Genomic DNA, 27,731 nt, shown 5'->3' with positions numbered 1-27,731 from the left:
CCTGCGGAGCCACAGGCGCAGAGGCAGTCACGCACAGACACACAGCGAGTGACACGCTCACGGTGACATGGACACTCCCCGCGGTGTCACCAGCGCTGAGCAGCCCCTGGGCACGGCGGGCTGTGCGGTGCCAGGCTGTTGGCAGGCTGTGCACCATCTCCGGGCTGCGTGTGTGTGTGTGTGTGTGTGTGTGTGTGTGTGTGTGCGTGTGCCATCCACAGGTTCCACCTCCCGGGCTGTGCTTTTCCAGCTGTACATCCACAGGTTGTACCTCCTCCCGGGGCTGTGGATTCCAGCTGTACATCCACAGGTTGTACCTCCTCCCGGGGCTGTGGATTCCAGCTGTACATCCACAGGTGGCACCTCCCAGCTGTGCTTTTCCAGCTGTACATCCACAGGCTGTACCTCCCCGGGCTGTACATCCACAGGTTGCACCTCCCCGGGCTGTGCTTTTCAGCCGTGCATCCACAGGTTGTACCTCCTCCCGGGGCTGTTTATCCACAGCTCGTCCCTCCCTTTCCAGCCGTGCATCCCCATCCCGCACGCCCCCGTCCGCAGCGGGGCTCGCACAGGTCGCAGCCGCCGTGCCCGCCCCGGTGGTCGCGGTCCCCCGTGGGTCCCCCGCGGCTCCCAGAGGGCACGGCCGTGCCGGGCGTGCGGGACGTGCCCCGGGAGCCGCTTCCATGGGCGGCGCGGCTCGGGCGAGCTGGGACGCGCCCAGCCGGGATGTGCCGGAGCGGGATGCGCCGGGCCGGGACGCGCCGAGCCGGGATGTGCAGCAGCGGGACGCGCCGAACCGGGACGCGCCGGGCCGGGCTCTGCGGAACCGCGGGGGCCCCGTCGGGCCGGGGGATGCGCGGGAGGCTCCGGGACTACAAATCCCAGGGTGCCGCGGCCCGAGGGGGCGGGCGGGCGGCGCGGGGGGAGCGGCCGCGGGGTCCCCCCGCCCTGCTGATGTGTCCGGGCGCTGCGGGGGGAGCGCGGCCGGGGCTGACGCGTGTCCTGCCCCGCAGCGCTCCGGCGCCGGCAGCCGGCCATGGCCTCCAAGCTGCTGCGGGCCGTGGTGCTCGGCCCCCCCGGCTCGGGCAAGGGCACGGTGTGCGAGAGGATCGCCCGCAGCTTCGGGCTCCAGCACCTCTCCAGCGGGCAGTTCCTGCGGGAGAGCCTCGGCGGCGGCGGCGGTGAGTGCCCGCGGGGCCGCCCCGTCGGGACCGGGACCGGGAGCGGGAGCGGGGGGTCCCTGCCCGCGCATCTCCGGCGGGGCAGCGCTGGGACGGGGTGGGGATGAGGATGGAGGTGGGGGTGGGATGGAGACGGGCACGGATGGGGATCCCTGTCCGCGGCGGGAGCACCACAGGTTGTTTTCTTCCCGTGCATTTGGCACGGCTCATTCATCGCCTGCTCCCTCCCGCCGGAGCTCGCCGAGCCGCTCGGGAAAAGCGGGATCGGGAGCCGCGGGTGCCGTGGATGTGCGATGGTTTTATTGTCGCTGTGCTGGGGGATCGCGGCTCCGGTGAGGGCGGTGTGAAGACCCCGCCGGGGCGATCGGCCGGCGCTGTCCGGGGACTCGGGGCTTGTGCTGTTCTTATGAATAACTCCATCCTGCCCAGGGGATGCACGGCAGATGGCTGGAATGCTGCGGCATTCCCACGGCGGCACGGATGGATTGGGAAGGAGCGTTTGTCCGGAGGGAGAACCTGCCGGGAATGTCGCCGCAGGTCACCGGCTGCCCTGGCCGGCTCCCAGGAGCGGGCAGCGGCAGGACATGGGTGTCAGCACCCACCTCGCACGGGCACCCCTGCACACCCGGCTCCTAGAGCAGTGCTGCCTGTCCCGTGTCCGGCATCCAAATCCAAACCCCCGGAGCCGGGATGGGCTGTACCTGTGTCCCTCGGGCGGTGAGGGGCTCCTGGCCCGGGCTCGGCTCGGGAGCGGCCGTGCTGAGCCCCAGCTCCGCGGGATTGGGCAATCCCGGCGCGGTTCTTTTCCCAACACTTCCTTCTGTCCTCTGCTAATGTGTGAAACACCGAGCCGGGGGGAAGCTGACTCACCGGGCAGGGGAACGGTGAGACGGCCTCGGCGCCAAACAAGCCGAGAGGTTTAGAAGTGATTTCTATTTTAGAAGGATGGCAAAAACAGGGAGGAAAATTAGGGAGGGTAAAGTTTTGGAGAGGTGCGTGGTCCGACAAGGGTGTTGCGCACAGCTCTGCTGTGCTGGTCACTCATGTAAAAATACCCAGATTTCCTTTTGTAAATAAAAAGGACAATAATGTTTTCTTTAGAGGGAGGCTCAAAATTTGGAAAATCTCGATGAGGGCTTTGGCTGAAGGACAGAAAGCTGGGCTGAAAAGCAAGCAGAGGTGCAGCGTGCGGAGAGGGGCAGCACGGTGCCCACCCGGGAACTGCCACAGCCAAGCTCTGAACCACCAACTGTCCCAAACTTCACTTTTCAGTCCATGCTCTTGCCACAGAGCTCCTCTGGGGACACTGAGAAGCAAGAAGAGTTAGCTGAAGGTGTCTTGGGTACATTCAGAAGGAAACAACAAGGAGAAACGCAGGGAAAATTACTCAGAAGGAAACCAGCCGTGGTTTGGTTCATCTGGCATGACATTCGGGTCCCACCTTTGACTCAGCCTCTGTAACAGCTCTCAGTGAGCTCCAGTTATTTGGTTTTTTTAGTTTTTGTTTTTGTTTTTTCTGCTATTTGCTTTGGACAAGCTGTTACATGACTGTGCTCCGGGGGAAACGAGGTGGAAGCAGCTCCTCTTCCCAAGTTTATCAGCTGCGTCACCGGCTTTGTGCTTCAGGGGAGCTGGGGCTCTGCAGAACCAACAGACTCATTACAGGCTCATCATCCCAAAGGCAACTGTGGATCCTGTGTTTTTACAGGGATCTTGGCCTGATGTGTCAGTGCTCCAGGGATTTTCCTGCTGGCCACTGCCAGGCATGAAGAGGCCACGGCTGAGGGCTCGGGGGCACGGGGGGCTCCTGCTGCTGGAGGAAGGTTGAGTTCCCAGCATGGAGAGCATTCCAGGCTGCTGCTGGAGCTGGTAGTGGCAGTATCAGGGAACAAAGACTCACTTTTGGAGCAGGTGGAGCAGCTGAATGCATGGCTGCTGCTAAAGGGCTCCGAGTTGTGCTCCAGAAACCCCCCGAGCACATCCGCCCCCAGCCGTGAGTCTCCTAATTAGTGCTTGTCAGCAAGTGGCTGCTCTGCTGTAGGAAAAGGCCTTTGTAACACCTTGGAAAACTTACAGGCTGTGTTTTGGTGCCAGGCAGGAGTGCTGGAGGGTGGTGAGCCATTTTTTTGGCCAGCACTTGCCCCAGAACCCAGGTGGTTGTCTCTGGTGTTGGCAGCATCCCCAGGTCTTAGCAGGACTCTGAAGTCCATTTGGCAAACAACTGAATTGTTTGTCCTGGCTTTGGCTGAGGGTCTGTGGGTCTTGTGTCTGTCCCACTGCTCCCTGTCAGGTGCTCTCTTGGAGCCAGAAGTGGCTCCTGTCCCCTCCTCGTGACAGATTTCCTCTGTGAGCATCCACCAAAGCACGCACAAAACAAAATTCCCTGGGGGATGGGGGCTGTACGTGGCCCGGCCTCACAGCCCCTCTCCACACCTTTCCCACGGATTTGCTGGCCACACTGGCCTGGTTGGTGGCCAAAGCTGAGCCCAGGGATGCAGCCTGGCAGCCCTCTGCTTTTCCATAGGTGCCTGCTGTATCCCTGTGCGTGAGGGCACTGCTCTGACCACAGGGATCTCTCACAGCCCTGGCTGTTGCCCTCCAGACAGAATTCACAGAATTCACAGAATCACTGGGTTGGAAGAGACCTCCAAGATCATGGAGTCCAACCCGGCCCCAGCACCCCAACCCAGCCCTGGCCCCCAGTGCCACATCCAGGCTTTGTTAAACACACCCAGGGATGGGGACTGCAGCACCTCCCCGGGCAGCCATTCCAGAACTTTATCACCCTGTCTGGAAAATACTTTTCCCTGATATCCAGCCTGAATTTCCCTTGGTGCAGCTGCAGGCTGTGTGCTCTGGTTGTGTCAGTGGTGCTGGAGAAAGAGCCCAGCCCCAGCTGAGCACAGGCACCTTTCAGACCCCACATCCATCCTGAAGCCCGAATTTGGGGCCACATCTGTCTCCTGCTCCCTAAAATGACTTCCTGATGCTGAGGGCAGCTGGATGCAGCCTCTGTGTCAGGAAAAAGGTCCCAAAACTGGGGTGACATCTGTTGTGGCTTAACTGTGGTGGTGCATTGGTGCCCTTTGCACCCCCAGGGTTCCTCCTCTCTGTTAGCTCCAGGCTGTGCTGCTGTAGCCTAAATAATGGGGAAAAAAAAAAATCCTGGAAAAAGTTTTGGATAGGGAGAAAGTCCAGGGTTGTGCTGCAGGCTCTGGAGGCTGCCCAGGGCTGTGTTTGGGAACAGCTTCTCCTCCAGCCTGTCCTGCCTGGCCCTGGGTGGCCTTGGGGCTGGGACATGTCCCTTACAAATACCACATCCCTTAAATACCCTTACAAATATAAAAAATACCATCTATACCTACAAAACAAAATCTATAATTACAACTAAATAACCTTTTAAAACCCCAGCTATTATGCATTCTTTTGTTATAAAAAATCACAATTAAAAAAACTTATTACCTCAATAAAAAACAAAACTAAAAAGAAATTTTTAATAAAATCCACAAGTACACTCACCGCTCTAAAACTAACTTTAAAAAACCCAATCCCATCTAAATAAACCAATAATCCCTAAAAAAAACCCCCTAAATAACAAAAAATTAATTAAAACATTACAAAAAAAACACATTAAACCAATAAAAAAATCCCTAAAATTCTCCAATATTTATCATTCATAAAAAAACCCCAATTCTTAAAAATTACTTCAAAATCTCAAAAATAATTAATAAAATAATTTGAAAAATAAAACCACCACGACCTAAACTCCCTTCTCTTTCAATAACCCCAAAAAATGCCCTGCTATTATCATCAGTTTTCCCTCGGGGCTGGGACACATCCCTTGGGGACAGATCAAGGTCACATGGGGGGAGCCACAGAGAGCTGGGAGTCCCGTGAGTTTCAGGGCAGATTAAACCCACAGCCACCAGATTAATGGGATTAAAGCAGGAGTTGAGAGGCTGGGTTTGAGCTCAGCACACTCCAAAGCCCTTTGCTACCTGGAGTAACTGCAGAGTAAAGCCTGCACCCCCTGTGACCCAGCCACAGCAGCGGGGTTTGGTGCTATAGGGTGAGCCCAGCTCCTTGTGGGGGCCAGGACCTCCCTCCCTGCTGGGGAAGGACTCCCCAGACCCTGCTCCCCTTTGGAATGGAGCTTTTCCACGGGGCTGGGGGCTGGGAAGGGGATTGCAAACGTTAAATTTGGAGTTTAAACTGCCTGGAAGAAACGCTCAGGGCTGGGAGGTTGGGATGGTGCTCTCAGCACATGCTGGGGGTCTGGAGAGCCCTGCAGGTGCTTCCTGCAAATCTCCTGTTCCTCCTTGGAGAGAGGAGATGTGGCAGCGTTTTGGAGGAGAGAGAAGCTCCAGGAGCTTCACACACAGAGGGGACAGGGGAGCAGCAGGAATTGTCCGTGGTGGAGCCGTGGAGAGCTGTCCGTCTGTCCCGGGGCGTGGGAAAGCTGCAGCCTCGGGGCAGCAGGGCTGTGGGGCTCTGCTGGGTTCCCACACTCTGCTCCCAGCCCCGCCTGTGCCTCGGGGTGTTCCTGCCTTGCAGCTCCAGGCCTGGCTCCAGCAGCCCTGCTGAGCCACAGCTGCTCCCCGGGATGGCCGTGTGTCCTCAGGTGACAGCCGGACCTTGTGTGGCCTCTCCCGGCTCCTGGGATGGCCAGCCTTCCTTGGGGTGACAGCTGGACCTCGTGTGGCAGCTCCTGGGATGGCCAGGCTTCCTCGGGGTGACAGCCAGACCTTGTGTGGCAGCTCCTGGGCTAGGCAGCCTTCCTTGGGGTGACAGCTGGACCTCGTGTGGCAGCTCCTGGGATGGCCAGGCTTCCTCGGGGTGACAGCCAGACCTTGTGTGGCATCTCCCGGCTCCTGGGATGGCCAGCCTTCCTTGGGGTGACAGCTGGGCCTTGTGTGGCCTCTCCCAGCTCCTGGGATGGCCAGGCTGGGGTGGTCCTTGGGGTGACAGCTGGACCTTGTGTGGCAGCTCCTGGTCCCTTGAATGCTGGTCCTTGTGTGGCAGCTCCTGGGATGGCCAGCCTTCCTTGGGGTGACAGCTGGACCTTGTGTGGCAGTTCCAGGCTCCTGGGATGGCCAGGCTGGGGTGGTCCTTGGGGTGACATCTGGACCTTGTGTGGCAGCTCCTGGGATGGCCAGGCTTCCTTGGGGTGACAGCTGGACCTTGTGTGACAGCTCCTGGTCCCCTGGGTGTCCATCCCTCCTCGGGTCCCTGGATGTCCATTCCTCCTCAGGTGACAGCCAGACCTCGTGTGACAGCCCCTGGTCCCCTGGATGTCCATCCCTCCTCGGGTGACAGCCAGACCTTGCCCAGCAGCTCCTGGCCCCTCCCTGGAGCAGCCCAGCTCTGCAGCGAGCTCATTCCCTGTGAGCCTCTGGCACTGCACAGACCACGTCAATAAACAGAAAAAGTCCAAAACTCCTGTTTTTATAATGCTGATGCCCTCAGGGCTCCGTGCCGTTGGCACAATCTGCAGGATGGTTTTTCCATCCCTGCGTCCTTGGCTTTCCCGGGAGGGAACGTGGTGATGTCTGGGCAGTGACAAAGGAGCTGTCATTGAGAAAAGGTGTTTTCTGCTCGCTGCCAGCTGGAATTCCTGCCTGCAGCGAGGCAGTGGGATGGTCCCGGTGACTCAGCCCCGTGAGTCAGCGCTGCCCCGCTCCCTGGCAGATTGGATGCTGGATTCCAGCATCCTGCACTTCTGGCCCTGCTCCAAGGAGAAGGAGGCTGGACCTTTCTTCTGGTGTCGGGAGAAGGACTTGTCACACACAGCAAGGGAAAAATCTGAGCATTTTCCAGGCAGATTCTTTGGATTCTGGGTTAAACCTGGGAGTGTGACACAGAATTCACAGAATCACAGAATTCACAGGGTTGGAAGAGACCTCCAAGATCATGGAGTCCAGCCCAGCCCCAGCACCCCAACTCAACCCTGGCCCCCAGTGCCACATCCAGGTTTGTTAAACACACCCAGGGGATGGGGACTGCAGCACCTCCCTGGGCAGCCATTCCAGAACTTTATCCCCCTTTCTGGAAAATACTTTTTCGTGATATCCAGCCTGAATTTCCCTTGGTGCAGCTGCAGGCTGTGTGCTCTGGTTGTGTCAGTGGTGCTGGAGAAAGAGCCCAGCCCAGCTGAGCACAGGCACCTTTCAGAGCTGTGCAGAGTGAGGAGGGCACCCCTGAGTCTCCTTTTCTCCAGGTGAGCACCCCCAGCTCCCTCAGTGCTTCCTGACAGGGTTTGTGTTCCCAGCCCCTCTCCAGCCTCCTTGCCTCCTCTGGACATGTTCCAGCATCTCAGTGTCCTTCCCAAACTGAGGGCCCCAAAACTGGACCCCTGCTCAGGTTGGTTCTTCCCTTAGAACAGATGAATTCTCTCCAAGAATTGTTTATTTTGCAGAAACCCCTCCTGCAGCTGAGGAATTCACCCCCAGCCAGGTGCAGGTGCTGCCCACGTGGACACCTCGCTGCAGCCTGGAGAGCCGGAGCTGCCTCCAGTGCAGGATCCTGGGGGTTATTTTTAGAGAGGACTCACACTTGGAGAGGGCTGAAATGTGCTGTCCTCACCAGAAAGGGTGCAAAAAATAGATCAGGGCATTGTTCATTTCTGGTGACAAATGCTATTTCAGCTGCTGTGGGAAGACAGCAGAAGAGGTATCTGTGGGGTCCTGCTCCAAGGGGAAAGGGGCTGGAGCTCTCCTGGGCAGGAGCAGGACTTGTCACACACAGGGACAAAGAATATTTCCATTTTCTAAATGTTTTCTTTGTGTTTCTGAGGGGCTGAAAGGAAATCATGACAAACCTCGGACAAAGAATATTTCCATTTTCTAAATGTTTTGTTTGTGTTTCTGAGGGGCTGAAAGGAAATCATGACAAATCTCCATCATGGAATGCTTTGGGTTGGAAAGGCCCTTAAAGTTCATCCAGTTCTGCCCCCTGCCATGGCAGGGACACCTCCCACTGTTCCCAGGGTGCTCCAGCCTGGCCTTGGGCAGTGCCAGGGATCCAGGGGCAGCCACAGCTGCTCTGGGCATTCTATTCCAGGGCCTGCCCACCCTCCCAGCCAGGAATTCCTTCCCAGTATCCCATCCAGCCCTGCCCTCTGGCAGTGGGAGCCATTCCCTGTGTCCTGTCCCTCCATGCCTTGTCCCCAGTCTCTCTCCAGCTTCCTGAAGCAGCTGAGGCTGAGGGCTGTGGGAGAGCCCAGGAATGTGCACTTACCTTACAATTACCACAATTATGTTCTCAAGGAGGTGATCTTGGGAATAATTTCCTTACCTGAGAGTATCTTAAGTGGAGACTGTGAAATCTTTCAGCCCTGGGGGTGGGAAGCAGGCTCAGGTGTTCAGGACAGTCCTTACCTGTGCCCACGTGGGAGCCCTCTCCCCAGCCAAAGGAGCACACCCAGGGCTTCTCTCTCCATCAGCTTGGCTTGGCTGAGGCCCAGCATGCTCCTGCTCCCAGGTATCTCAGGAATTCCCACTCCTCCATCCCAAAATGACCGTGTGGCCTTTCCGTCACGAGCACGGCGACGCTGCCAACAATCTCCCAGACAGAGGAGGCCAGGCAGAATTTGAGGGGGAGTGATATTTTTTTTAAGTGAAAATGTCGTGATTTTTTCCTTTTCCATCAATTTTTCTTTCTTGTCTTGAGCAGAAGCTGGAGCCTTGGCCCAGCAGTACCTCGAGAGAGGCCTCCTGGTGCCTGACCACGTCATCACGCGCGTCATGATGGCCGAGCTGGAGAAGCGGAGGGAGCAGCACTGGCTGCTCGATGGTGAGTCCAGAGGGGGAAATCCCAGCTCCCTTGGGACATTCCTTTGTTGCCCATGGTTTGGCAGCCCCAGGAGAGAGGAAAGCCAGGAGGTGGAGGTGGGAGGAGAGGCAGGAGCTGACCTGCTGGCAGGAACGTTTCCCGCTGGCCTCGGCACGTGCGTGTCCAGCTGAGCTCTTGGCACGTGGCCGGGAAAGGGAAGGGCAGGGAGAGGAGCTGGGTGTTCCACAAAGCAGGGCAGGGCTGGAGACATGCCAGGAAAAACTTCTTCCCTCCTTCACATGTGTGTGTGTGTGAAGCAGCTCCTCAATCCCAGCCCAAAAGCCACCTGAGGTGGAGGGATGGGAGATGCTGAGGGCAAAGATGCACGGCCTGGGGTTCCTGGCCATGGAATGAGAATCAGAGAATCCCAGAGTGGTTTGGATTGGGTGAGACCTTAAAGCTCATCCAGTGCCACCCCTGCCATGGCAGGAACACCTTCCATTATCCCAGGCTGCTCCCTCCTGGCCTTGGACACTTCCAGGGATGCGACAGCCACAGCTGCTCTGGGCACCCAGTGCCAGGGCCTGCCCACCCTCCCAGGGAGCAATTCCTTCCCAATCTCCCATCCATCCCTGCCTTCTGGCAGTGGGAGCCATTCCCTGTGTCCTGTCCCTCCAGGTCCTTGTAAAAGATCTCTCTCCATCTTTCTTGTGGGCTCCCTTCAGGTCTTTGAAGTCCCTTCCTATCCAAACCATCTGGGATTGTGGAATTCTCTGCTCCAGCTGCTCACTGGCTGTCCCAAGGAGGACAGGACTGTTTCACTGCAATCTCCTTGATGCCCTCCCCATCAGCCAGCAGTTTGTCCCCAGTCTGTGCTCAGCACTCTGTGCTGTCCCTTCACATTTCCCCCCACCATTCCAGCACTCATCCCTGCTCCGCCATTGCCTGTGTCCCCCTGCCTGCCCCCAGCCCCGTGCAGGGACAGCAGCCACCACCCTGAGCCCCGGGTGTCACATTTCGGGAGCTGCTGTGCTGCAAGAGCTATTTTTTCTCGGAGCCATATGGCGTGTCTGCCTCTCGCACGGCCTGTGCCGCAGCGCCGCGCCCGAGGGATGGCTTTGGCTCCATCCTCGCTGCTTCCCAGCCTCTCATTCCCGTCCCTGTGCCGGGCCCGCCCAGGTTTCCCTCGGACGCTGGGGCAGGCCAAGGCTCTGGATGGGATCTGCGAGCTGGACCTGGTGATCAGCCTGAACATCCCCTTCGAGACGCTGAAGGATCGCCTGAGCGCCCGCTGGGTGCACCCCGCCAGCGGCCGGGTCTACAACATGGACTTCAACCCTCCCCAGACCCGGGTAAGAGCCCCAGAGCCGCCTGGAGCCCCCCACAGAAGGGAAAGCCGGGAGAAGGTGCTTTTCTCTGCAGGAGCTGGGATGCTGAGGGAGCTCTGGGGGGGCGATCCTGGGTGGAAGGGCTGAGCGCTGTGGGGAATTGTGCTAAATGTTCTGAGGGATTGTGCTAAACTTTCCTGAGGGATTGTGCTAAACCTTCTGAGGAATTGTTCTGAGGAATTGTGCTAAACTTTCCTGAGGAGTTGTGCTAAACTTTCCTGAGGGATTATACTAAACTTTCCTGAGGGATTGTGCTCAGCTTTCCTGAGGAAAGCAGGATTCATGCAGACAGTGAAGGCTGCCCTGGAGCAGAGGCTGGCCAGAGCTCCAGAATAAAGCAGGGATTGATTCAAGGATCTCCTCCATGGATGCACCTTGGGCAGCACAAGAGCCCAGCCAGGGCTGCACCCAGGATGAACCCAAATGGTCCCAAAATGCACGAGCGCTCCCGGGGTCTCTCCCTGGGATCAGCTCTGCTCCATGTGCACATTGCAGTTCAGTGTCCAATTCCAGCTCAGCCCCTGCACTCCCATCCTGCTTGTTTTTCTCTCTGCAGCCCACGGGGTTTGTGCTCCTGGGCTGAGATTTGGATCATTTGTCCTTGGTGCCCAGCTGGAGCAGGAATTGTTTTGTCTCCCTGCTCTGTGCACAGAGCTCACCATCCCCTCATGTGAAGCCAGACCCACACACTAAAGCAGCTCAGAGTCTGAGAATAGAAAACCCAAAACCTGAGGCATCCCCAGAAGGAGGCATGTGGCAGCTGCAGGGTGGGTGACAGGGTGGATGAGGTCCCCTCAGGGGTGTGCTCTGTGTCCCCTCAGGGTGTGGATGACCTGACCGGAGAGCCGCTGGTGCAGCGCGAGGACGACAGGCCCGAGGCCGTGGCTGCGCGCCTCAGGAAGTACAAAGATGCTGCCAAGCCCGTGATAGAGCTCTACAAGTGAGTTGGGCATGAGCAGAAAGCCCAGCAGGGCTCTCAGAACGGCCACCAGGGCTCTTGTGCCGTGCCCACATCACAAAGAGCCCTGGCAGATTTTTGGGCCAAGCCCTGAGCCTGGACAGGGCGTCCCTGGGAGGGAGGAGGGCGATCCAGAGAAATCCCCAGCTCTTGGTGGTCCTGCTGGGCTCATCCCATGGGAGGGGGATTTTGGCCTAGATCCAGGTGGGACATGCCATGAAAAATCCACCCAGGGCACCGAGGGGTTTGGGTGAAGCACAGGGAGTTTGGCAAGAGGGCAGGAGAAGGGAGCTCAGAGGGATCTGCTGGGAGCACAGGGGGGTTCCAGGGCTTGTTCCCCTTGTGGGGCTGCTGTTCCCTGGAACTGTGGGGCTGCTGTTCTCTGGAATTGTGGGGCTGCTGTCCCTGTGGGGCTGCTGTCCCTGGAACTGGGGGGCTGCTGTTCCCTGGAACTGTGGGGCTGTTGTCCCTGGAGCTGGGGGGCTGCTGTTCCCTGGAATTGTGGTGCAGTGTTCCCTGGAATTGTGGGGCTGCTGTCCCTGTGGGGCTGCTGTTCCCTGGAGCTGGGGTGCTGCTATTCCCTGGCCACTTTGGGAATGCTGGATTGCTGCAGGGTGGGAAATGTGCTGCTCAAAGGGAGTAGAAGCCCAGGAGTCTTTTTAAGCACATGGGGGGCGAAAATTGCCCTTGCAGGGAAAGGGGGAGAACTGCAGAATCCCAAAATGGTTTGGGTTGGAAGGGACCTTAAAGCCCACCCCATTCCATCCCCTGCCTTGGGCAGGGACACCTCCATATCCCCAGGGTGCTCCAAGCCCTGTCCAAGCTGCCTTGGTTGCGATGGGCTCCTCCTGACTTCTCCCACCTTTTTTCCAGGAGCAGGGGCATCCTTCACTCCTTCTCTGGCACAGAGACCAACAAGATCTGGCCCTACGTGTACACCCTGCTGTCCAGCAGGATCCCACCCATCCTCTCGGACGAGGAGCACTAACCAGCTCGTGCCAAGCACCAGGACTTCATCCCATCCTGGATTTGGTTCCCAGTGCAGTGCCAGGGCTGTGCTGGGCTCGGGTGGTCATGGCTGGGTGACATTGCTGGGTACCAGTTACAGCCAGGATCAGATCTTTGTTTAGAAGGTCAAGTCTGCTGGAATAAGGGGTTTTTTTCCCTCTTTTGGGGCTATGGAGCTTTCCTGCCCGTGGTCCATGCCGGATTGGTGGTGCTGACTGGGGCATTGGTCATTCCAGGTTTACACAGCTTTGCCATGGTGTCCTTGCCATCCCTTTCCAGCCCCAATCCCTGGCTGAGCCCACACGTGCCATCCTGTTGCTCCACAGGACTGTTTACTGCTGAGGACTCTCTAGGCTAAGGTGGTTTTTTTTTCTATAAATTATTTTCTATTAAATGTATTTCTCAGAGAAATAAAGCTCTAGAAAGCAACACTTAGCCCAGTGGGAATTTTGGGAGCAACATGGAAAACGTGTGTACTACAGAGCTGAGAGATGTGATGCTCACATTTCCAGCAGGAAAACACAGAAAAGAAGCAAAACCTTGGAAGTGAAACTCTCCCTTGTACTCCTTCCATGGGGAGAGCTGAATTCCCTGCTGGAAAAAGCTGCTGTACAGGTTTTTATGGAATGCTGTGACACTCAGCACGACCTGGGCTGGGGATGAGTTGCACTCCCTTGTGCTTTCCTGGTTTATAGCTTTCAATACCACAAGATAGCAAAGTCCTAAGAGTTTCTCCCAAAGATTTATCTCCACGTGGGCTTCAGTTTTGGGGAGAAATCTTCAGTTCCATCTTCTGTGCTGCCTTTGTCCCCGAGGTCCCCTGGCCAGGGGGTCCCTTCAGCTGCTCCTGCTGCATCCCCCAGCAAAGTGACTCCCTCCTCATGAAATCCCAGAGATCCTTCCTTCCTTGGGATGCACCCAGGGCCATGCCCAGGTGTTTTCCCAAGATTTACAGCATCCTTGGATTGTGCTGGGGCTGGGCTTTTCCCAACTGGAAGTACTGTCACTCTCTTTCTGCAGGAGGCAGAACCCGAGCCATGGGGACAATTCCGGCCTCCTCGAGTTGCCTTATTTTATAAACTACATATTTCAGAAAAAGAGAGAAAATAAAAGCAAGATGTGTGTTTGTAAAGGTTTAAAGCGAACAAACATACAAAAAGTGCTGAATTTTAGCATCACCTTTTGGGAATTGTGCATGGAGCTGCTGGATCTGCAGGGAATTCTGCTTCTGCCCGTGGGTCTCACAGGAGGGCAGGAACCTGGCACTGCCTGGCACCTCTTGGGTTAACCTGGGCACTTTTCTGCTGCTGGATTTCTCTGGGTTTAGTTTTCCTTTATTTTCCCTGTGGCCCACAGCAGGGAAAGGGGAATGACCAGATTTTTTAGGGATTTTTTTCCAGGTGTGAAACTCCAGCTCCTGCCCGGGTTGATTTATCCCAGCTGAGCATCCTCGTGCTGTCCAAGATCCCCTAAAATTTTCTTCATCCTGGTGCTCTCCCCAGTGGAGCCAGAGTGGGATCACTGCCCACATCCCCCTGCTCACCCCTGCCTGGGGAGAGGCCACAGTGCTCCCACCTGCCCCAGGTGGGAATTTTCCAGGTGGGAACAAAGGGATTGCTGTCCCACGAGGCCTTTCCATGCCCTGGTGCTGGGAGGCTGCAAATCTTCCAGCTGGCAACGAAAGCCTGTTTCAGAAAGATTTGGGATTTTCCCACAGCCCTGGGATGAAGGTCTGGGCTGGTTTTAGACACAAATCCCGAAACAGCCAAAACCTGTGTGCTGCTTTCTTTGGAACAGCTTTGGGCAGGAGGGCAGGAGGTTTTAGGGGGTTTTTTTAGGCTATAAAAGCAGCTGAGTGCCAGGCAGAAGGGCTGATCCCTGCTTTACCTTCTCCTGTCCTTGTGTCCTGTTCTTTCCTCCTGCAAAATTCCTCCTGAAGAGAATTCCATGCAGCCCAGCACAGGACAGGTCTGCAGATGCCTTTTCCAGGCTTGGAGCCCTATAGTGGGTGTAGAAATCCCGTGGCTGTGCATGCATCCAGCCCTCGGGATGGAATTTTCTACCAGACCTGTTGCATTTTCCGAGACCAAATTCCAGCAGGGAATTTGTCCCTCGCTGTGCATCCCTGCCGTGCTCCCCTTCGGTATTTTACTGTGAACCCCAAACCTTTTGTAAAGCCACAGCAATTTTGTACCGACCCGAGATACTGTGTGGAGGGAGGAGCCTCTCTCCCCCCCCCTGGAATGTCACGCCGAGTTTGCTTCCCGGAGTTTTCTTCCCGGAGTTTTCTTCCCGGTGAATCGCTGCAGCTGTGTTACTGCTCTCGAGATGTAAATAAAGATTTTCTCCTGCTGATCCCTGTGCTGGCAGAGTCTGTGTGGGTTGTGCCTTGCCAAGGCAGCAGGGCAGTGTGGACCTGGAGTTGCTTTGTAGGAGCTGGGGAGGAGGAAGAGGAGAGGGGAAGAAGATGAAGCAGAGCATCCCTGTCTGAAGGTGGCTTTGTATTTGGACACAGCGCAGCTCTTTGGGTCCTTTATCTGATATAATCCAAAATATCGGTTAAAAAGCCAGTTTGGATGCAGCCATTTGTTTCAGCCCCCCATCCTTATCCCAGAATCCCAGCCTGGTTTGGGCTGGGAGGGTCCTCAAAGCCCATCTCAAAACACCCTCCCTGCACATCAAGTGGTTTTAATTTCCTTTTTTTTAACTTCTCCCTGATAAAAATCCCGCAGAGCAGTAGGACAGGGAGGCTCTGGCTGTGTCCTGTGCCCCGGCTAATCCATCACGAGTGCTGGGAACTGGGAATTGGGAACTGAGCTCCCGGAGCTGCAGTGCCTCCTCCCAGTGCCACCAGTTCTCTCGTCGCTGTCATTCCCGAATAACAGCTCGGGGCACTCCCAGTTTGGAGTGAGCAGAGCCTCGGGAATGATCGGAGAGTGGGAAAACAAGGTGATAAGCCGGGAATCTGCTGCCGGGGAGCTGGGGGAGAGCCCCAGCCGGCGGGGGGGATGTCGCGATTCAGGGTCGTGACAATCCGGAGGCGGAGCGGGGATGTGCGGGCAGAGAAATCCGAGGGGGAAAAATATCAGCGCAAGCTGGAATATGAACTCAGTCTGAAAACAAAAGCTGGGAGGCCAAAAAAGCAAAGGAATGTGAGCCAAAATCCAGCTGGGATCAAAGGCTTGGCTTCCCCCGAGTGCCACCGGGGGAGCTGGGAGGGCACAGGGGACACGTCCCCACCCTAGAGCCTGACCTCAGCCCCGGCTGGAACGGAAAGCAAAAGGAAACGGCCTCGAATTGCACCAGGGGAGGCTCAGGTTGGATGTTTGGGAAAATTTCTTCGTGGAAAGGGTTGTCCAGCCCTGGATGGATGAGTACTAATCCCTAGAGAGATTTAAAATCCCTGTGGATGTGACACTTAGGGACACGGGGCAGTGGTGGCCTTGGCAGTGCTGGGCTCGATGATCTGAGAGGATTTTTCCAGCCCGAACGATTCCATGATTCCAAATATTTGTTTACAGCGTCACTGAAGTGTTTGTCTGCCTGGTACCCAGGGAAGTGCCCCAGGTGTGCCTGGATCAGCCTCATTCCCGGGGCTGCAGAGCTTGGACAAGTGACATCCCTGCTGAGTCCATCCAGCAGCATTTAGCATTCTCCAGAAAAAAAGAAAAAAAAATTAAGGAAAAGGAAAAAGAAAAAAAAGAAAAAAGAAAAAGAAAAAAAAGAAAAAAGAAAAAGAAAAAAAAGAAAAAAGAAAAAGAAAAAAAAGAAAAAAGAAAAAGAAAAAAAAGAAAAAAGAAAAAGAAAAAAAAGAAAAAAGAAAAAGAAAAAAAAGAAAAAAGAAAAAGAAAAAAAAGAAAAAAGAAAAAGAAAAAAAAGAAAAAAGAAAAAGAAAAAAAAGAAAAAAGAAAAAGAAAAAAAAGAAAAAAGAAAAAGAAAAAAAAGAAAAAAGAAAAAGAAAAAAAAGAAAAAAGAAAAAGAAAAAAAAGAAAAAAGAAAAAGAAAAAAAAGAAAAAAGAAAAAGAAAAAAAAAGAGAAAAAAAATAGCAAGGGAGAAAAATTAAAAGCATCCAGTCAAGGGAAAGAAAAAAAAAATTAAAGGAAAACAAACAAAAAAACCCTGCTGAGGTTCGCGCTGCAGACTCCGGATCCCACTCCAGGCCACATTTTAGACGGTGTGATATGTCTGCCTCCATCCCCATCCTTCCCTGAGTGTCTGTAATCCCAAAAATAACCCGGGAGCGGCACGCAGCTCGGCGGCAGCAGCGCCCCGGGCGGGCCGGGAGCGGCCCCGCCGCCGGTGCCGGGCGGAGGAGCGGAGGAGCGGAGTGCGGGACACGGACACACGGACACGGCGTGCGGGACACGGACACGGCGTGCGGGACACGGACACGGCGTGCGGGACACGGCCGCGCTCACTGCGCTCCCCGCAGCCCCGGCAGCCGCAGCATGCACGGGCCCGAGCAGCAAGGTAAGGAAAAGCTCCCCCCGGAGCTGATGGAAAAGCGGAGAGAGGGGCGGCGAGAAAATGGGGGGGTGCCGCGCAGGGCGCGTTTGTGCTGAGTAATTGGGGAAGGCAGGCTGGCATCCCGGCACGGGGAGAATTCCCGGCTTTGCGGGAGGTTATGTAACGGGGCACAGGGAAGGGAGAGCGCCCGGAGATGCTGGGCCGGGCAGGGAAGGCCAGGAGCCGGGATTTGGGGATGTGCGCCTGGCCGCGGAGGGTCGGACAGCCCCGGGCTGCGCCGGCCCCGCGGTGCCGGGCAGGAGCACGGCCGGCTCTTCCCGCACCCCGAAATTGGGGGCTGAGCTTTCAGGGCTGCCCGGGAGCTCTGCGGCCGTGCTGAATGAAAAGAAGGGGATTTTCCGGCTTAAAATAATAAGCGTGGCTTCTCTGCGGCCGGAGCCGGAGCGGCTGCAGGAGGGGCATTGGCGGCGATGCCAGCGCACAAACGCTGCCATCCAATGCTGATCCCGGCCTTTCCCTGCCAATCCAGCGGGAAGCTGACCTTCAACCCCTCCCTCTGCTATGCCGAGGCAAACACAGGGCTGCATCGCCTTTAAAAAAATAAAAAGAATCCTACTTCGGGCCAAAAAACCAGCTGAAATCCGTAGATAAATGCGGATATCGCTGCCTCGGCTCCGGCGCTGCTGAGGCAGCCCCGGGAGGGGACGGCGGTGCCGGGGCTCCCCACGGCTCCAGGTAGGTGTTTATCCCCCGAGGCTGGAAAACAGCCCATAATTCCCGTCTGGCTGCTGTGTTTGTGCCTGTCATTATCATAGTCTTGTTTTGGATACTACCAGGGAGAGGAGGAGGAAGGAGGAGAGGGAGAAAGAGGAGGAGGAGGAGGAGGAGGATGAGGAATGTTTTGGGCAAACCTTCAGGTCTGCAAACTCCCGACTTTATTCTCCCTCCAGGGCCTCCATCTTCTGCTATCCCTCCAAATGTGGATTTCTCTTAGTCATAGCCTTCCCTGACAAGAGAGGAAAAAAAAAAAAAATTAAATAAAATAAATGCCATCAAGGCAGCGTACGGAGCGATTCCGGCGGCACAGGCGGCGTGACGGCAACACCGGTGCCTCTAAATTTAGGCAGCCGTGGCACAGCCGCCTTGTTTGCATCCCGGGAACGCTCCCGGCCGAGGGATGCAGCATTTCGGAGAGGCTGCAGCCCTTAAGGAGGCACCGGGCTTGTCCTTGAGCCGGGCTCTTGGCAGCGCCGGTGCTGAATTGCTGACCCAACTGATCCCCGGCGCAGCCTAATCCCGGCCCGAGCCGCAGGTTTGGGGCAGGATTTGCTCCCATCCCTCCTGCTCCGCTGGGAAAAGGTGCAGGGGGTGCTTGGGGAAGGCAGGTGATGGATTGCAGGGGGAGAGCCTGGGAGCCGGGGGTGTCAGGCACGTTTTGGGGTGGGAGTTGGGGTTTTGGGGCTCAACCTCTCCAAGCACATGCCCGGCTCTGCTCAGGGGCTGGAATTCCCCTTGGGGTGGGAATTGGGATTGTCACCGCTGCAGGGATGTGGCAAAGGATGCAACTCATCCATGGCAAACATCCCGATTCAGAGGGGTGGCTGCTCCTCTCCCTGAATCCCCAAATCATCCAGGTGGGAAAAGCCCTCTGAGATCATCGAGTCCAACCATTAATCCAGCTCTGCCCGAGCTCCAGGGATCAGGAAACCACTAAAAATCACTAGAGATGACCACAGATCCCAGATTTTTGGGAACACGGACTGGAAATTTCAGAATTCTGTGGATGTAGCAGGCAGAGATGCTGTAATTCCCATAAAAATCAGATTATGGATGGTTCTTCAGTGGTGCACAAAGAAGCCGTGGGAAACTCTCCAATTAAAGTGCCATAAATAGGAATTTATTATTTATATGAAATTATAAATAATTAATGGTTCCCACTAATAATTCTACGATAATGTTTTTACAAGAGGTTTAGTATTTTATTACAATTTTAAATATTATTATACCAAATTAGAAACCGTATTTTATGAGCTCTTGCAGTCCCAAAAGTGGACGAGTCCCTGTTCGATGGACACAAACAACATATGGATTTCTTTCTCTTGAATAACTCCTTGTCTTCAGCAGCCAGAAATAATAAGGATGGGAATTTAGATCCCTGAATTAAGGCTGGGAAAGGGAGAGATGGAAAAATTGGGGGTGCAGGTAGACTGAGACCAGGGGCAGGATTTGCTCCAAATCCTCTGAAATGGAACTTTTGCCATGCAGGAAAATTTGAATTTATTCCCTTTGCCAGATCACTATTGGAAGCAAAAAAGAAATGATCCTAAAAACCGTTTGAATTCCTTTTCCAAGGGAGAGTTTTCATGGAAAACTTTGCAGGAAGAGCAGGATGCTCTCATCCAGTAGAGGTTTCCATGGTGTCTGTGAGGGGTGGGGTGCACCAGGCTCTCCTCCCATTCCCTCCTGGCATTCCTTCCCCCCCCTGCCAGCTTTGGGAAGGTTTTGGATCCCCACAGAGCTCCCACTGAATTATTTCAGAGCCACGTGGCTCAGAGCTGAGTCAGCACTCTCCAGCTCTGTGCCCACAGGGTTTTCCATGGATTTGGGTCTTGGGGACATCCCAGGAGAGCATTCCCAGCGGGGTGACCCTGAGGAACCCACCCAGTGCTGAAGGGGGTTTGTCACCTGTCCTGGTGGAAAGGGACACCAGGAGAAGGGAGAGGGACAATGCCAGCCTGATCCCTGATAAAATTTTAGAATATTTTATATCAGCCAGAGTAGCAAATCTTTAATAATATCTTTTTTTTTGTTAGTTTTAGGTAAAAACCTAAATTCTGGCAGAAGGTAGAACCACATTAATGGGGTTGTGTTGTTTCTGGCCAACTTTCCTGTGCTACCAGACCCTTCTGTATCTTCCTGCCTTGGGCCTCTCTAAAATATCCCTCAGCAAAGTCCATCCCAGTGAGGCCTGGAGTGAGAACACATCATTCCCCCTCAGGAAACCCTCACCCCATCCATCCTGGGGAAGGGATGGCAGCCCCAGCTGTGATTTCCCTCTGTTTTCATGGAAAATCTGATTTTCCTGAGGGCTCAGAGCTACCTGAGACAGAACCTGACCATTCCCATGGAGCTCTCTGCTGCTTGGCCTGACCCTGAGCTCAGCAGCTGCAGCTGATGCAACCCCACAATGACACTTGGTTGTATAATTTTCCTCCCTGTTTTCCCCACCAGCCATTTTCCAGTGCAGACAAGACCCAGAGCCCAGATTTTCCTCAGGATTTAACCACTTACCTCACAGTGAATGGAAAATGATGAACAAACAGCAGTTAGGCCACAAAATATCTGATTTTTACCCAAATACCTGATGGTGAATGGCTGTGCAGCCTCTGATTTTCCAACATTTTGCAGGCTGGGGACTTCCTGAGCCAGCATTTCCTATTTAATGGCCTCTTATAGATCCACTTCCCATCCCTTTCTCCTCTTCCTTTGTGAACCATGGATGTTTTTAGCAGCTACAACAGCCCTTGGCAGGCAGCTCTGCAGCTCTGCGTGGCTGAGGAGCCTGGCAAATCCTTGAACACTCCAAAACCAAGTCCTGGGCTGGGATGAGTAAATTCTGGATCATCCCTGACAGCTTTTTAACAAGACTGAAAGGCAAGGAATGAAAGATGTGCTGACACAGCAAGGCAGTTAATGGGTGTGCTCTCACAGGGAGGAAAGGATGGGGAAGAAGATACTGAGAGTTGAAAATTTGTCACATCCTGTGTCATCCTGAGCATCCATCCTCAGAGGGAACACTCCAGCTGCCAGCCAGGCCCTGAGAACTGGGCTGGCTTTCACTGCAGCAAAGGCTCAAGGCTTCTCTGCTGAAGGTTAAATCGAGTTTAACATTTAAACCCGGCCCAAAGAATCTCAGAGCCTCCTTTGATTTTTGTTAGAGATGAGACAGGCAGAGCCGCTTTGGAATTCCTGAATGTCGAGGGGGTTAAGAAGGGCTTGGATCATTTGATGCCCCTTTCTCCACCTGCATCCCCAGAAACCATCCCAGATTTTCCCTGGAACATCACATCCCACCCTGGGAATGGGCTCTGCTGCCTGAGGAGCTGCTCTGGGGCAGCTGGGACAGCTCCTTCTCCAGGCATGGACTCACCATTCCCTGATCCACAGGGAGGAACAACACGGCCATCTCCAGCTCCAGGCCAAACCCCACTGATTTATCCCAGCACAAGTCTGGAAACTGATTGGAGATGGAATTCCTGGCTCTGGAGCCACATCCTGGAGTTGTTCTGCTGCCACATTCCCAGAGCAGCTCAGGGGAATTGTCTTGGTTTGAACAGACAGGTTCTGCTAAGGAAGGCAGGAGCCTCCTGTGAATTGCAAAATGTAAACCCCCTCCTCTGAATTATTACAATTTTGAAATTAAGGGGCTCTCAGGCAAAGATATGGGAAGCTCTTTACAGCTCTGACAGATGGGACAGAACACACAGCCCCATTTCCAACCTGAGACAGGGATGGATGCTCCTGGCACTGCCCAAGGCATGGATGAGCCCAGGTGAGAGGGCAGGAAAGTGAGCCCTGTTCTGCAGCTCAGTGCTGGGAGTGTCCCTGCCCTGGAGGTGAACTCTGAGGTCCCTCCCAACCCAAACCCTTCCATGATCCTGTGATTTTGTGGCTCCACACCTGGGCATGGCCACAGCTCCCCTTTGTGCAGGGGGAGTTCAGCATTCCCAGGGAAGAAATTCCAGAACAAATGTTTGGTACGGGGAGTTTTAAAGGTATTGCTCCAGGTATTCAATTAATTTTCAAGCTCTATTTGCAATTCTAAGAGCACTCCCCAGATTAATTGTGCTGCTGGAGAACTCAGGGTGTAATATTTCACCTGAGCTGCTCAGCTGAGGGGAGGAGAGGGGCAGAACATGGAATTGCACCTCAGGACACTTGGGGCTTGGTTACAGCTGCAAAGAGAGACTTTACCCAGGAGAGGCTGCAACCCAGACAGAGAAAAACAGCCAGAGGTTGGCAAATCAATTTTTCCCAAGGTCAGGAATGGGGAGGGTTTGTATCTCTTGAGGCTTGAGCAACACAAAATCCTCCTTAGCACGTCCTTAACACCTCCCCAGCCCTCTGGCCCCTGCCAGCCTTGCCCTTCAGTCAGGGCACCTCAGATCTGCCACTGCTCAATAAATGAGGGGCTCATTCCCTTCCATTTCTGAGGGGCTCATTCCCTTCCTTTTCAGCTTTGAAAGTCATGTGTAATTCAGTTATTTGATTTTGGTTGGGGTTTTTTTGGCTGTTAAAGCATTTTTATACTGTAGTTCTCAAAAAAAACAGAGAAACCATGTGGCCCTGCTTCAGCCCAGCTTACAGGGAGAAGGGAGGGAGAGGGAAATATTATTTTATATGTTCTTTTCAGCTAAACTTCCCACTGGAAGAGTGCAGCTTCACCTGAACCCACAGGATTTGCAAATCCTTGAGTTTGTACAATCGAGGGTGGGACTTTGAGGTTGTTTTCTCCTCCTCCTCTGCCCCAAGATCCTCTGGAGTGGCTGCTCTGTCCCTCTGTGCTTTGCAGAACCCCCTTTTTCCAGGCTGTGGTGGTGATTCCTCTGTGACCCTCCCAAAAGCTCAGACAGGAAAACAATTAACAACAGATTCAACAAGGAGGAACAATTTTTGGTTTTTTCCCCCCCCCAAAAAAAAAAAAAAATCTGAGGCAGACAGACCTTGGCTGCTCAGCAGTGAGGAGTGGCTGCTGGATCATTGAGAATATGGAATTGTGTCCAGGCTGAGCCTCTGGAGCTGATGGGTGCAGGTGGACACCACAGGTGATGGGTTTTAGGCTCTGCAGGGCTTGTGTCGTGCCAGGTTTTTCCTCCACATCTTTTGATGTCTTTGGGCTTTACCTGAGCAAGCAAAACAAATGACAATTCACCTCCACCCCCACAAATTCCCCATTTTTATCCCAGAGCACAGGAATTGTTTTATCCTAGACTGACCAGGAGAGGCTGACAGATGGGATCCCTAGTAAAGGTCATGGAATCCTCCAATGGCTTGGGTTGGAAAGAACCTTCAAAACCACCTTGTTCCAACCCTCTGCCATGGGCAGGGACACCTCCCACTAGCCCAGGTTGCTCAGAATACACAAAATGGCTCAGAAAATGTGTTTATTTTAAATGTTATTAACCTGCTGCTTGTGGGTGCCAAGAGGGAGGGGCCCATCCCTGCTGGCCAGTGTTGCAATCCACAAATTGCTCCACACAGACCAAAGGATGGAGGGGGTAGAAAACACAACCCCAGCCTTGAGTTCAAGCTGTTCCTGCTGCTGACAGGGAGCTGCTCACGTCAGGTCAGCTCATTTTCGGTTTGCTGCTTGTAAATCTGCCGGGGTTTTTGTGGGGAAGTTCTGGGTCACAGATGTACCCTGTCTGCTCCGTGCCACGAAATCTCAGGGGTTACATAAACAATAGCTGGGCCAGGTATCTGCTGCTCCAGAGAAAATTTCATCCAGGTGTCAGTGATAGCTCAAGGTTTGGGTGTTGCTATACAAGTGACTGGAATCAGAGAATTCCAGAATTATTGGGTTGGGAGGGAACCTAGAGTTCATGCAGGCCCACCCCTTGCCATGGCAGGGACACCTTCCTCCGTCCCAGGTGGCTCCAAGCCCTGTCCAGCCTGGCCTTGCTTATGGATGTCTTTGCTTTAGAAACAAAGCTGAGCTAATTTTTGAGCAGAGAACTTTCCTTTCTGCAGGAGATCAAAGGCATGCTCATGCCTGTTTGCTAGGGCTTCCTTTTGCCTTTAGTTTTCCTTAAATTACAAAGAAATCCACTTAGAAGAGTTTAATAGTGCTCATTTCCTTTGGAGCATCCCTGGGTTCCTCTGTTCTGTGCAAAATGAAATTACGATGCACGAGGCCTGGCTGAAAACTGCATCTGAGCAAGGCACAGCTCATCACTCGCTCAGGGCCACGCTCTGCTCGGTCCCGACTCTGTTTGCATGGGAACAGCTAAAAATAGACGGGTGACAACAACAAAAATGGCTTTAGCAGTCGGTGGCACTGCTGGGAGCCGGAGCAGCGGTGGCACAAGCCAGGTTTGGGATGCTGGCCCATCATCCCAGCGGGATCAGCTGCCGGGGTCCCTCTGGTCGCAGCTGGGCGTTCCAGCGGCCCAGGGATGCTCCTCAGGCTTTGGGGGCCCGGTGCCGTGCCAGCCGTCCTTCCCGCGGGCTGCAGAGCGGGCAGTGCCACCCGAGGGCGGTGTCCTTGGGAGGAGCGCACCTTTCCGTGCCGGTCACCGCTGCCACAGCCTCTCCCCGGCCGCGTACCCATCCCAGGGGCGGGAGGGATCCGTGCCGGGAGGCAGGGATGGCAGCAGGAAAAGCTGTGGGGGCAGCTCTTGGGGCTCGCAGCACCGCGGAGCTCCCGCCGGCCGCCGCCTCCTCCCCGCCCGCTTCCGGCGGGGGCGGCCGCATGCGGGGCCGCCCTTCCCCTCCCTTCCCCTCCCCTCGGGGCGGCCGCAGCGCTCGCCGTGCCCTCCCTCCGTCCCTCCATCCCTCCCTCCCTCCCGCCCGCGGCGCCGGAGCCGCTCGCCCGCCCGGCTCGCCCATGAGCCTGCTGGGGAGCTACCGGAAAAAGCCCGGCAGTGACGGCTATGAATCCCTGCAGCTCGTGGACAGCGGCGCTGAGCGCGGCGGGGCCGGCGCGGGGCCGGGCCGGAGCCCCGGGCGGCAGCAGCAGCAGCCGCAGCCCCTGGCGGGCAGCACCATGGACAGCTCAGGTACGGCGGGGCGGGGGCGGCCGCCGGCCGGGAGGGCTCGGGGCCCGCGGGGACAATAGCGGCCCTTTGTCCGGGATGGAGGGAGGCAGCGCCGCAGGCTGCTCGGGGCTGGCTCCTGATCCCCGCGCTCCCGGAGATGGAGCGTGTGGAGCGGCGTGAGGGAAAATGGATGGAGCGCTCTGGGATCTTTCCCCACCGCCGGGTGAATTGCCAGAATTGGCCTGAGGTTTTTTTTTTTTTTTTTTTTCCTCCCCCCACCCTTCTAAAAGGCACTCATCAAAGTGAGTTGGATTAATTCTGATGGATGATGTGCGGCGTGCACCATTTTTTTTTAATCAGGGAGTAAAGGAGCAGATGGTCTTTATGGCTGGTAATGGGATAGAGCTGTTCACCTCTATTTGAAGGGTTCAAATTTGCCTGGCTAACCAGGAGTGGGGAGAGTGGCCATGCTCTGAAGGGACCCCTCTGGTTCTGCTTCCTTACCTGTGCCCACCTCCAGGAGCATCCACAGCCTTTGCAGGGAACTCGTGGAGCTCAGAGTGGTGCAGGGAAACACCCTGGGTGTTTGGGAGGGACCATGTTCATGGCCACCCGCTGTAGGGTGGTCTTGCAGCCTGGAATCACAGAGTCATGGAATGGTTTGGGGTGGAAGGACCTGAAATCTCATCCCGTTCCAACCCTGCCATGGCAGGGACACCTCCCACTAGCCCAGGGTGCTCCAACCTGGTCTTGAACACTGCCAGGGATCCAGGGACAGCCACAGCTGCTCTGGGCACCCTGTGCCAGGGCTTCCCCACCCTCCCAGTGAATGATTCCTTCTGTAAATCTGACCCAAATTTCCCCTCTTTCAGTTTGAACCCTTTACTGCTTGGCCCATCACTGTAATTCCCAAGGAAAGCACCTGCACTATTCCATGAAGGACAGGGCTGGGCCAGAGGCACTTCAGATACAGCAGCTTTTCTTAACCTGGTAACCTCTTTTCGAGGGAAAAAAAAACCAAAACCCTAATGAGCCATGGCTGGGCTTGGGAGGGAGAGCCTTATCCTTGATTTTTTCCCCCCTATTTTTTCTGATGTAACAAGAATCATAAAATCCCAGGATGGTTTGGGCTAAAGGGACCTTAAAGTGCCACCCCTGCCATGGGCAGGGACACCTCCCACTGTCCCAGGTTGCTCCAGCCCTGTCCCATATCCTTGAACACTTTCAGTCCTGTTTTCCTCTTCCCCTTTGCCATCCGAATTTGCTTCCAAGTCTTCTTTTAGGCTGGTGTTTGTTTTTCTCCTAACTTACTTTACTCCCAAACTTCAGAAACATTCCTGAATTTGCTGCTACAACATCTCTGCTGCAATTGCTCATAATCACAGGCTGTGCCAGCAGCTCCTTACTCACAGTGGGCTGCTGTGTTAGAGTGATTTGGGTCCTGGCAGCTGCTGGGATGGCAAGATGCTGCAGGCAGGTTAATATCTATCATCAAGGCCATTACCTGGATGAATTTCCTGCCAGGCCAGGGAGCAGAGGCAGAGGGGTAGTGGGAGGTGGTGGTGGCACCAGGCAGGTGTGGGGCTCCTCTCCAGCCTCATCCTGGGCTATCATTTGAGTGCAGCTCAATTTGGTTCTCTGGTTTTGCTGAGCAAAAAAAAAAAAAAACCCCTGCTCATGGACAGCCAGACAATGCCTTTATTTACAGGTTTTCTGCAATATTCAGCCATTTCCACTCTGCAGCTACTCTGATTCTAGCCCAGAGCATTAAATTGTATTAATGGCCTCTACCAGTTTCCAGGATGTTCTTCCCAAACACATGGGCTGGATCAAGGGCTGGCTCTGGGATTTGGGAGCTGATTTTTAAGGGATCTGTCTCAGCCAGAGTTTTCTCCTTTCAGTTCACTATCACTGCCTCAGTTTTACAGGTGCAGAACAGCACACCTGGCACTTGAGCAGCAAAAAACCTCAGGTCTTAATGTGGCCCTTGAATTCTATTTATAGGACATTTTTTAATAATCTCTTTATTTAATAAGGACTGTTTGTTGGTTGTTCCAAAACAAAATTTTAAAATTTTCTGTGCTGCTTGCTCTGTTCCAAACCCAAACTCCACACTCGTATCTCTCTTGTTCATCTGAGCACTTCAGGCTGATAAATTCCTAATTTCTCCCAGCTCACTGCAAAGCCATTTTTCTTTGCCAACTATGAAATTACAGCAGCTTAAAGAACGAAATCCACCCCTCAGGTGAGCTTGTGATTCCGAGTGATTTGGTGATTGAAGTTGCTCCTGAACTGGGGGACATGATTTATCTTCCATGCAGGCTGCAGATGGATAATTGGGGACAAGGATTAGGGAGCAGTGTAAGACACAGACAGGAAAATGAGGTGCTTGGGATTTGGGCTTAATAGGAACAAGGAAAAAACACCACCCAGCTTCTGTGCTTTTTTTTTTTTTTTTTGCTTTTTTTTAAGTAGAGAAAATATTGGTATTATAAATACTTCAGACTCCTCCCACTGATGCCAAAGTTGAAACTCCCAAGGTGGGCAGTGATTGAGAATAATTCAGTTGGGAAAAGAGATCTGAATTCCTCAGGAAGGAAAAGGGTGGGGAAAAATCCATCTCAGGGAAAAGACTGTGCTGGGTTTTTGTGGGACAGGGGATCTCTGGGAATTCAGTGTCAGACCATGAAGGTGAAACCCTTGAGGCGCCCTGGCCATACCCAAGCTCATTATGCCCTTCTTTCACTTTTTTCCCTGATTTTCAGTGATGGTTTCCTGTGGGGCAGAGCAGCTGCTGTTTGCAGGGGAGGAGGGGAACAGTCTGAGGGGAGAACCCAGTGCCACCAGGGATGGGGGACACTGGTTTGTCTGTCTGTCTTGTGCGGAGCTGGACAGACAACCAAGGAGGCATTAGGTCTGGAAAGTTCTCTCAGGTCATCGAGTCCAACCATGCCAAAGCCAGCACTGCCCCATGTCCCCAAGTGCCACATCCACATGGATTTTAAATCTCTCCAGGAATGGGGACTCCACCGCTGCCCTGAGCAGCTGTGCCAGGGATGGAAAACCCATTCTGGGAAGAAATTTCCCCAAATATCCAATCCAAACCTGCCCTGGCCCAGCCTGGGGCCGTTCCCTCTGCTCCTGTCCCTGTTCCTGGAGCACAGCCCGACCCCCCGGCTGTCCCCTCCTGGCAGGAGCTGT

The 27,731-nt window shown here is 54.6% G+C and overlaps 2 protein-coding genes across 2 annotated transcripts in view; both read left to right on the top strand.

Moving 5' to 3' along the window:
• The first annotated feature begins 789 nt into the window (after positions 1-789).
• Positions 790-14,660, top strand: AK4 (adenylate kinase 4). The gene is made up of 5 exons (XM_041421842.1): positions 790-1,181; positions 8,853-8,972; positions 10,131-10,303; positions 11,161-11,279; positions 12,171-14,660. The coding sequence occupies exons 1-5, from the start codon at positions 1,037-1,039 to the stop codon at positions 12,283-12,285; spliced, it is 672 nt and encodes a 223-aa protein (XP_041277776.1). The 5' UTR covers positions 790-1,036; the 3' UTR covers positions 12,286-14,660.
• A 1,994-nt stretch (positions 14,661-16,654) lies between these two features.
• Positions 16,655-27,731, top strand: part of DNAJC6 (DnaJ heat shock protein family (Hsp40) member C6) — a 41,262-nt gene continuing 30,185 nt past the window's right edge. The window contains exon 1 of the mRNA XM_041421755.1: positions 16,655-16,776. Within this exon, the coding sequence (XP_041277689.1) occupies positions 16,755-16,776 (22 nt within the window). The 5' untranslated portion in view covers positions 16,655-16,754. The remainder of the gene's footprint in view (positions 16,777-27,731) is intronic.

Source organism: Onychostruthus taczanowskii, unplaced genomic scaffold, assembly GCF_017590055.1.
Source record: "Onychostruthus taczanowskii isolate IOZ18803 unplaced genomic scaffold, ASM1759005v1 scaffold7, whole genome shotgun sequence".
In the NCBI taxonomy this organism is placed as follows: Eukaryota; Metazoa; Chordata; class Aves; order Passeriformes; family Passeridae; genus Onychostruthus; species Onychostruthus taczanowskii.
This window is presented reverse-complemented; position numbering and strand designations above follow the sequence as displayed.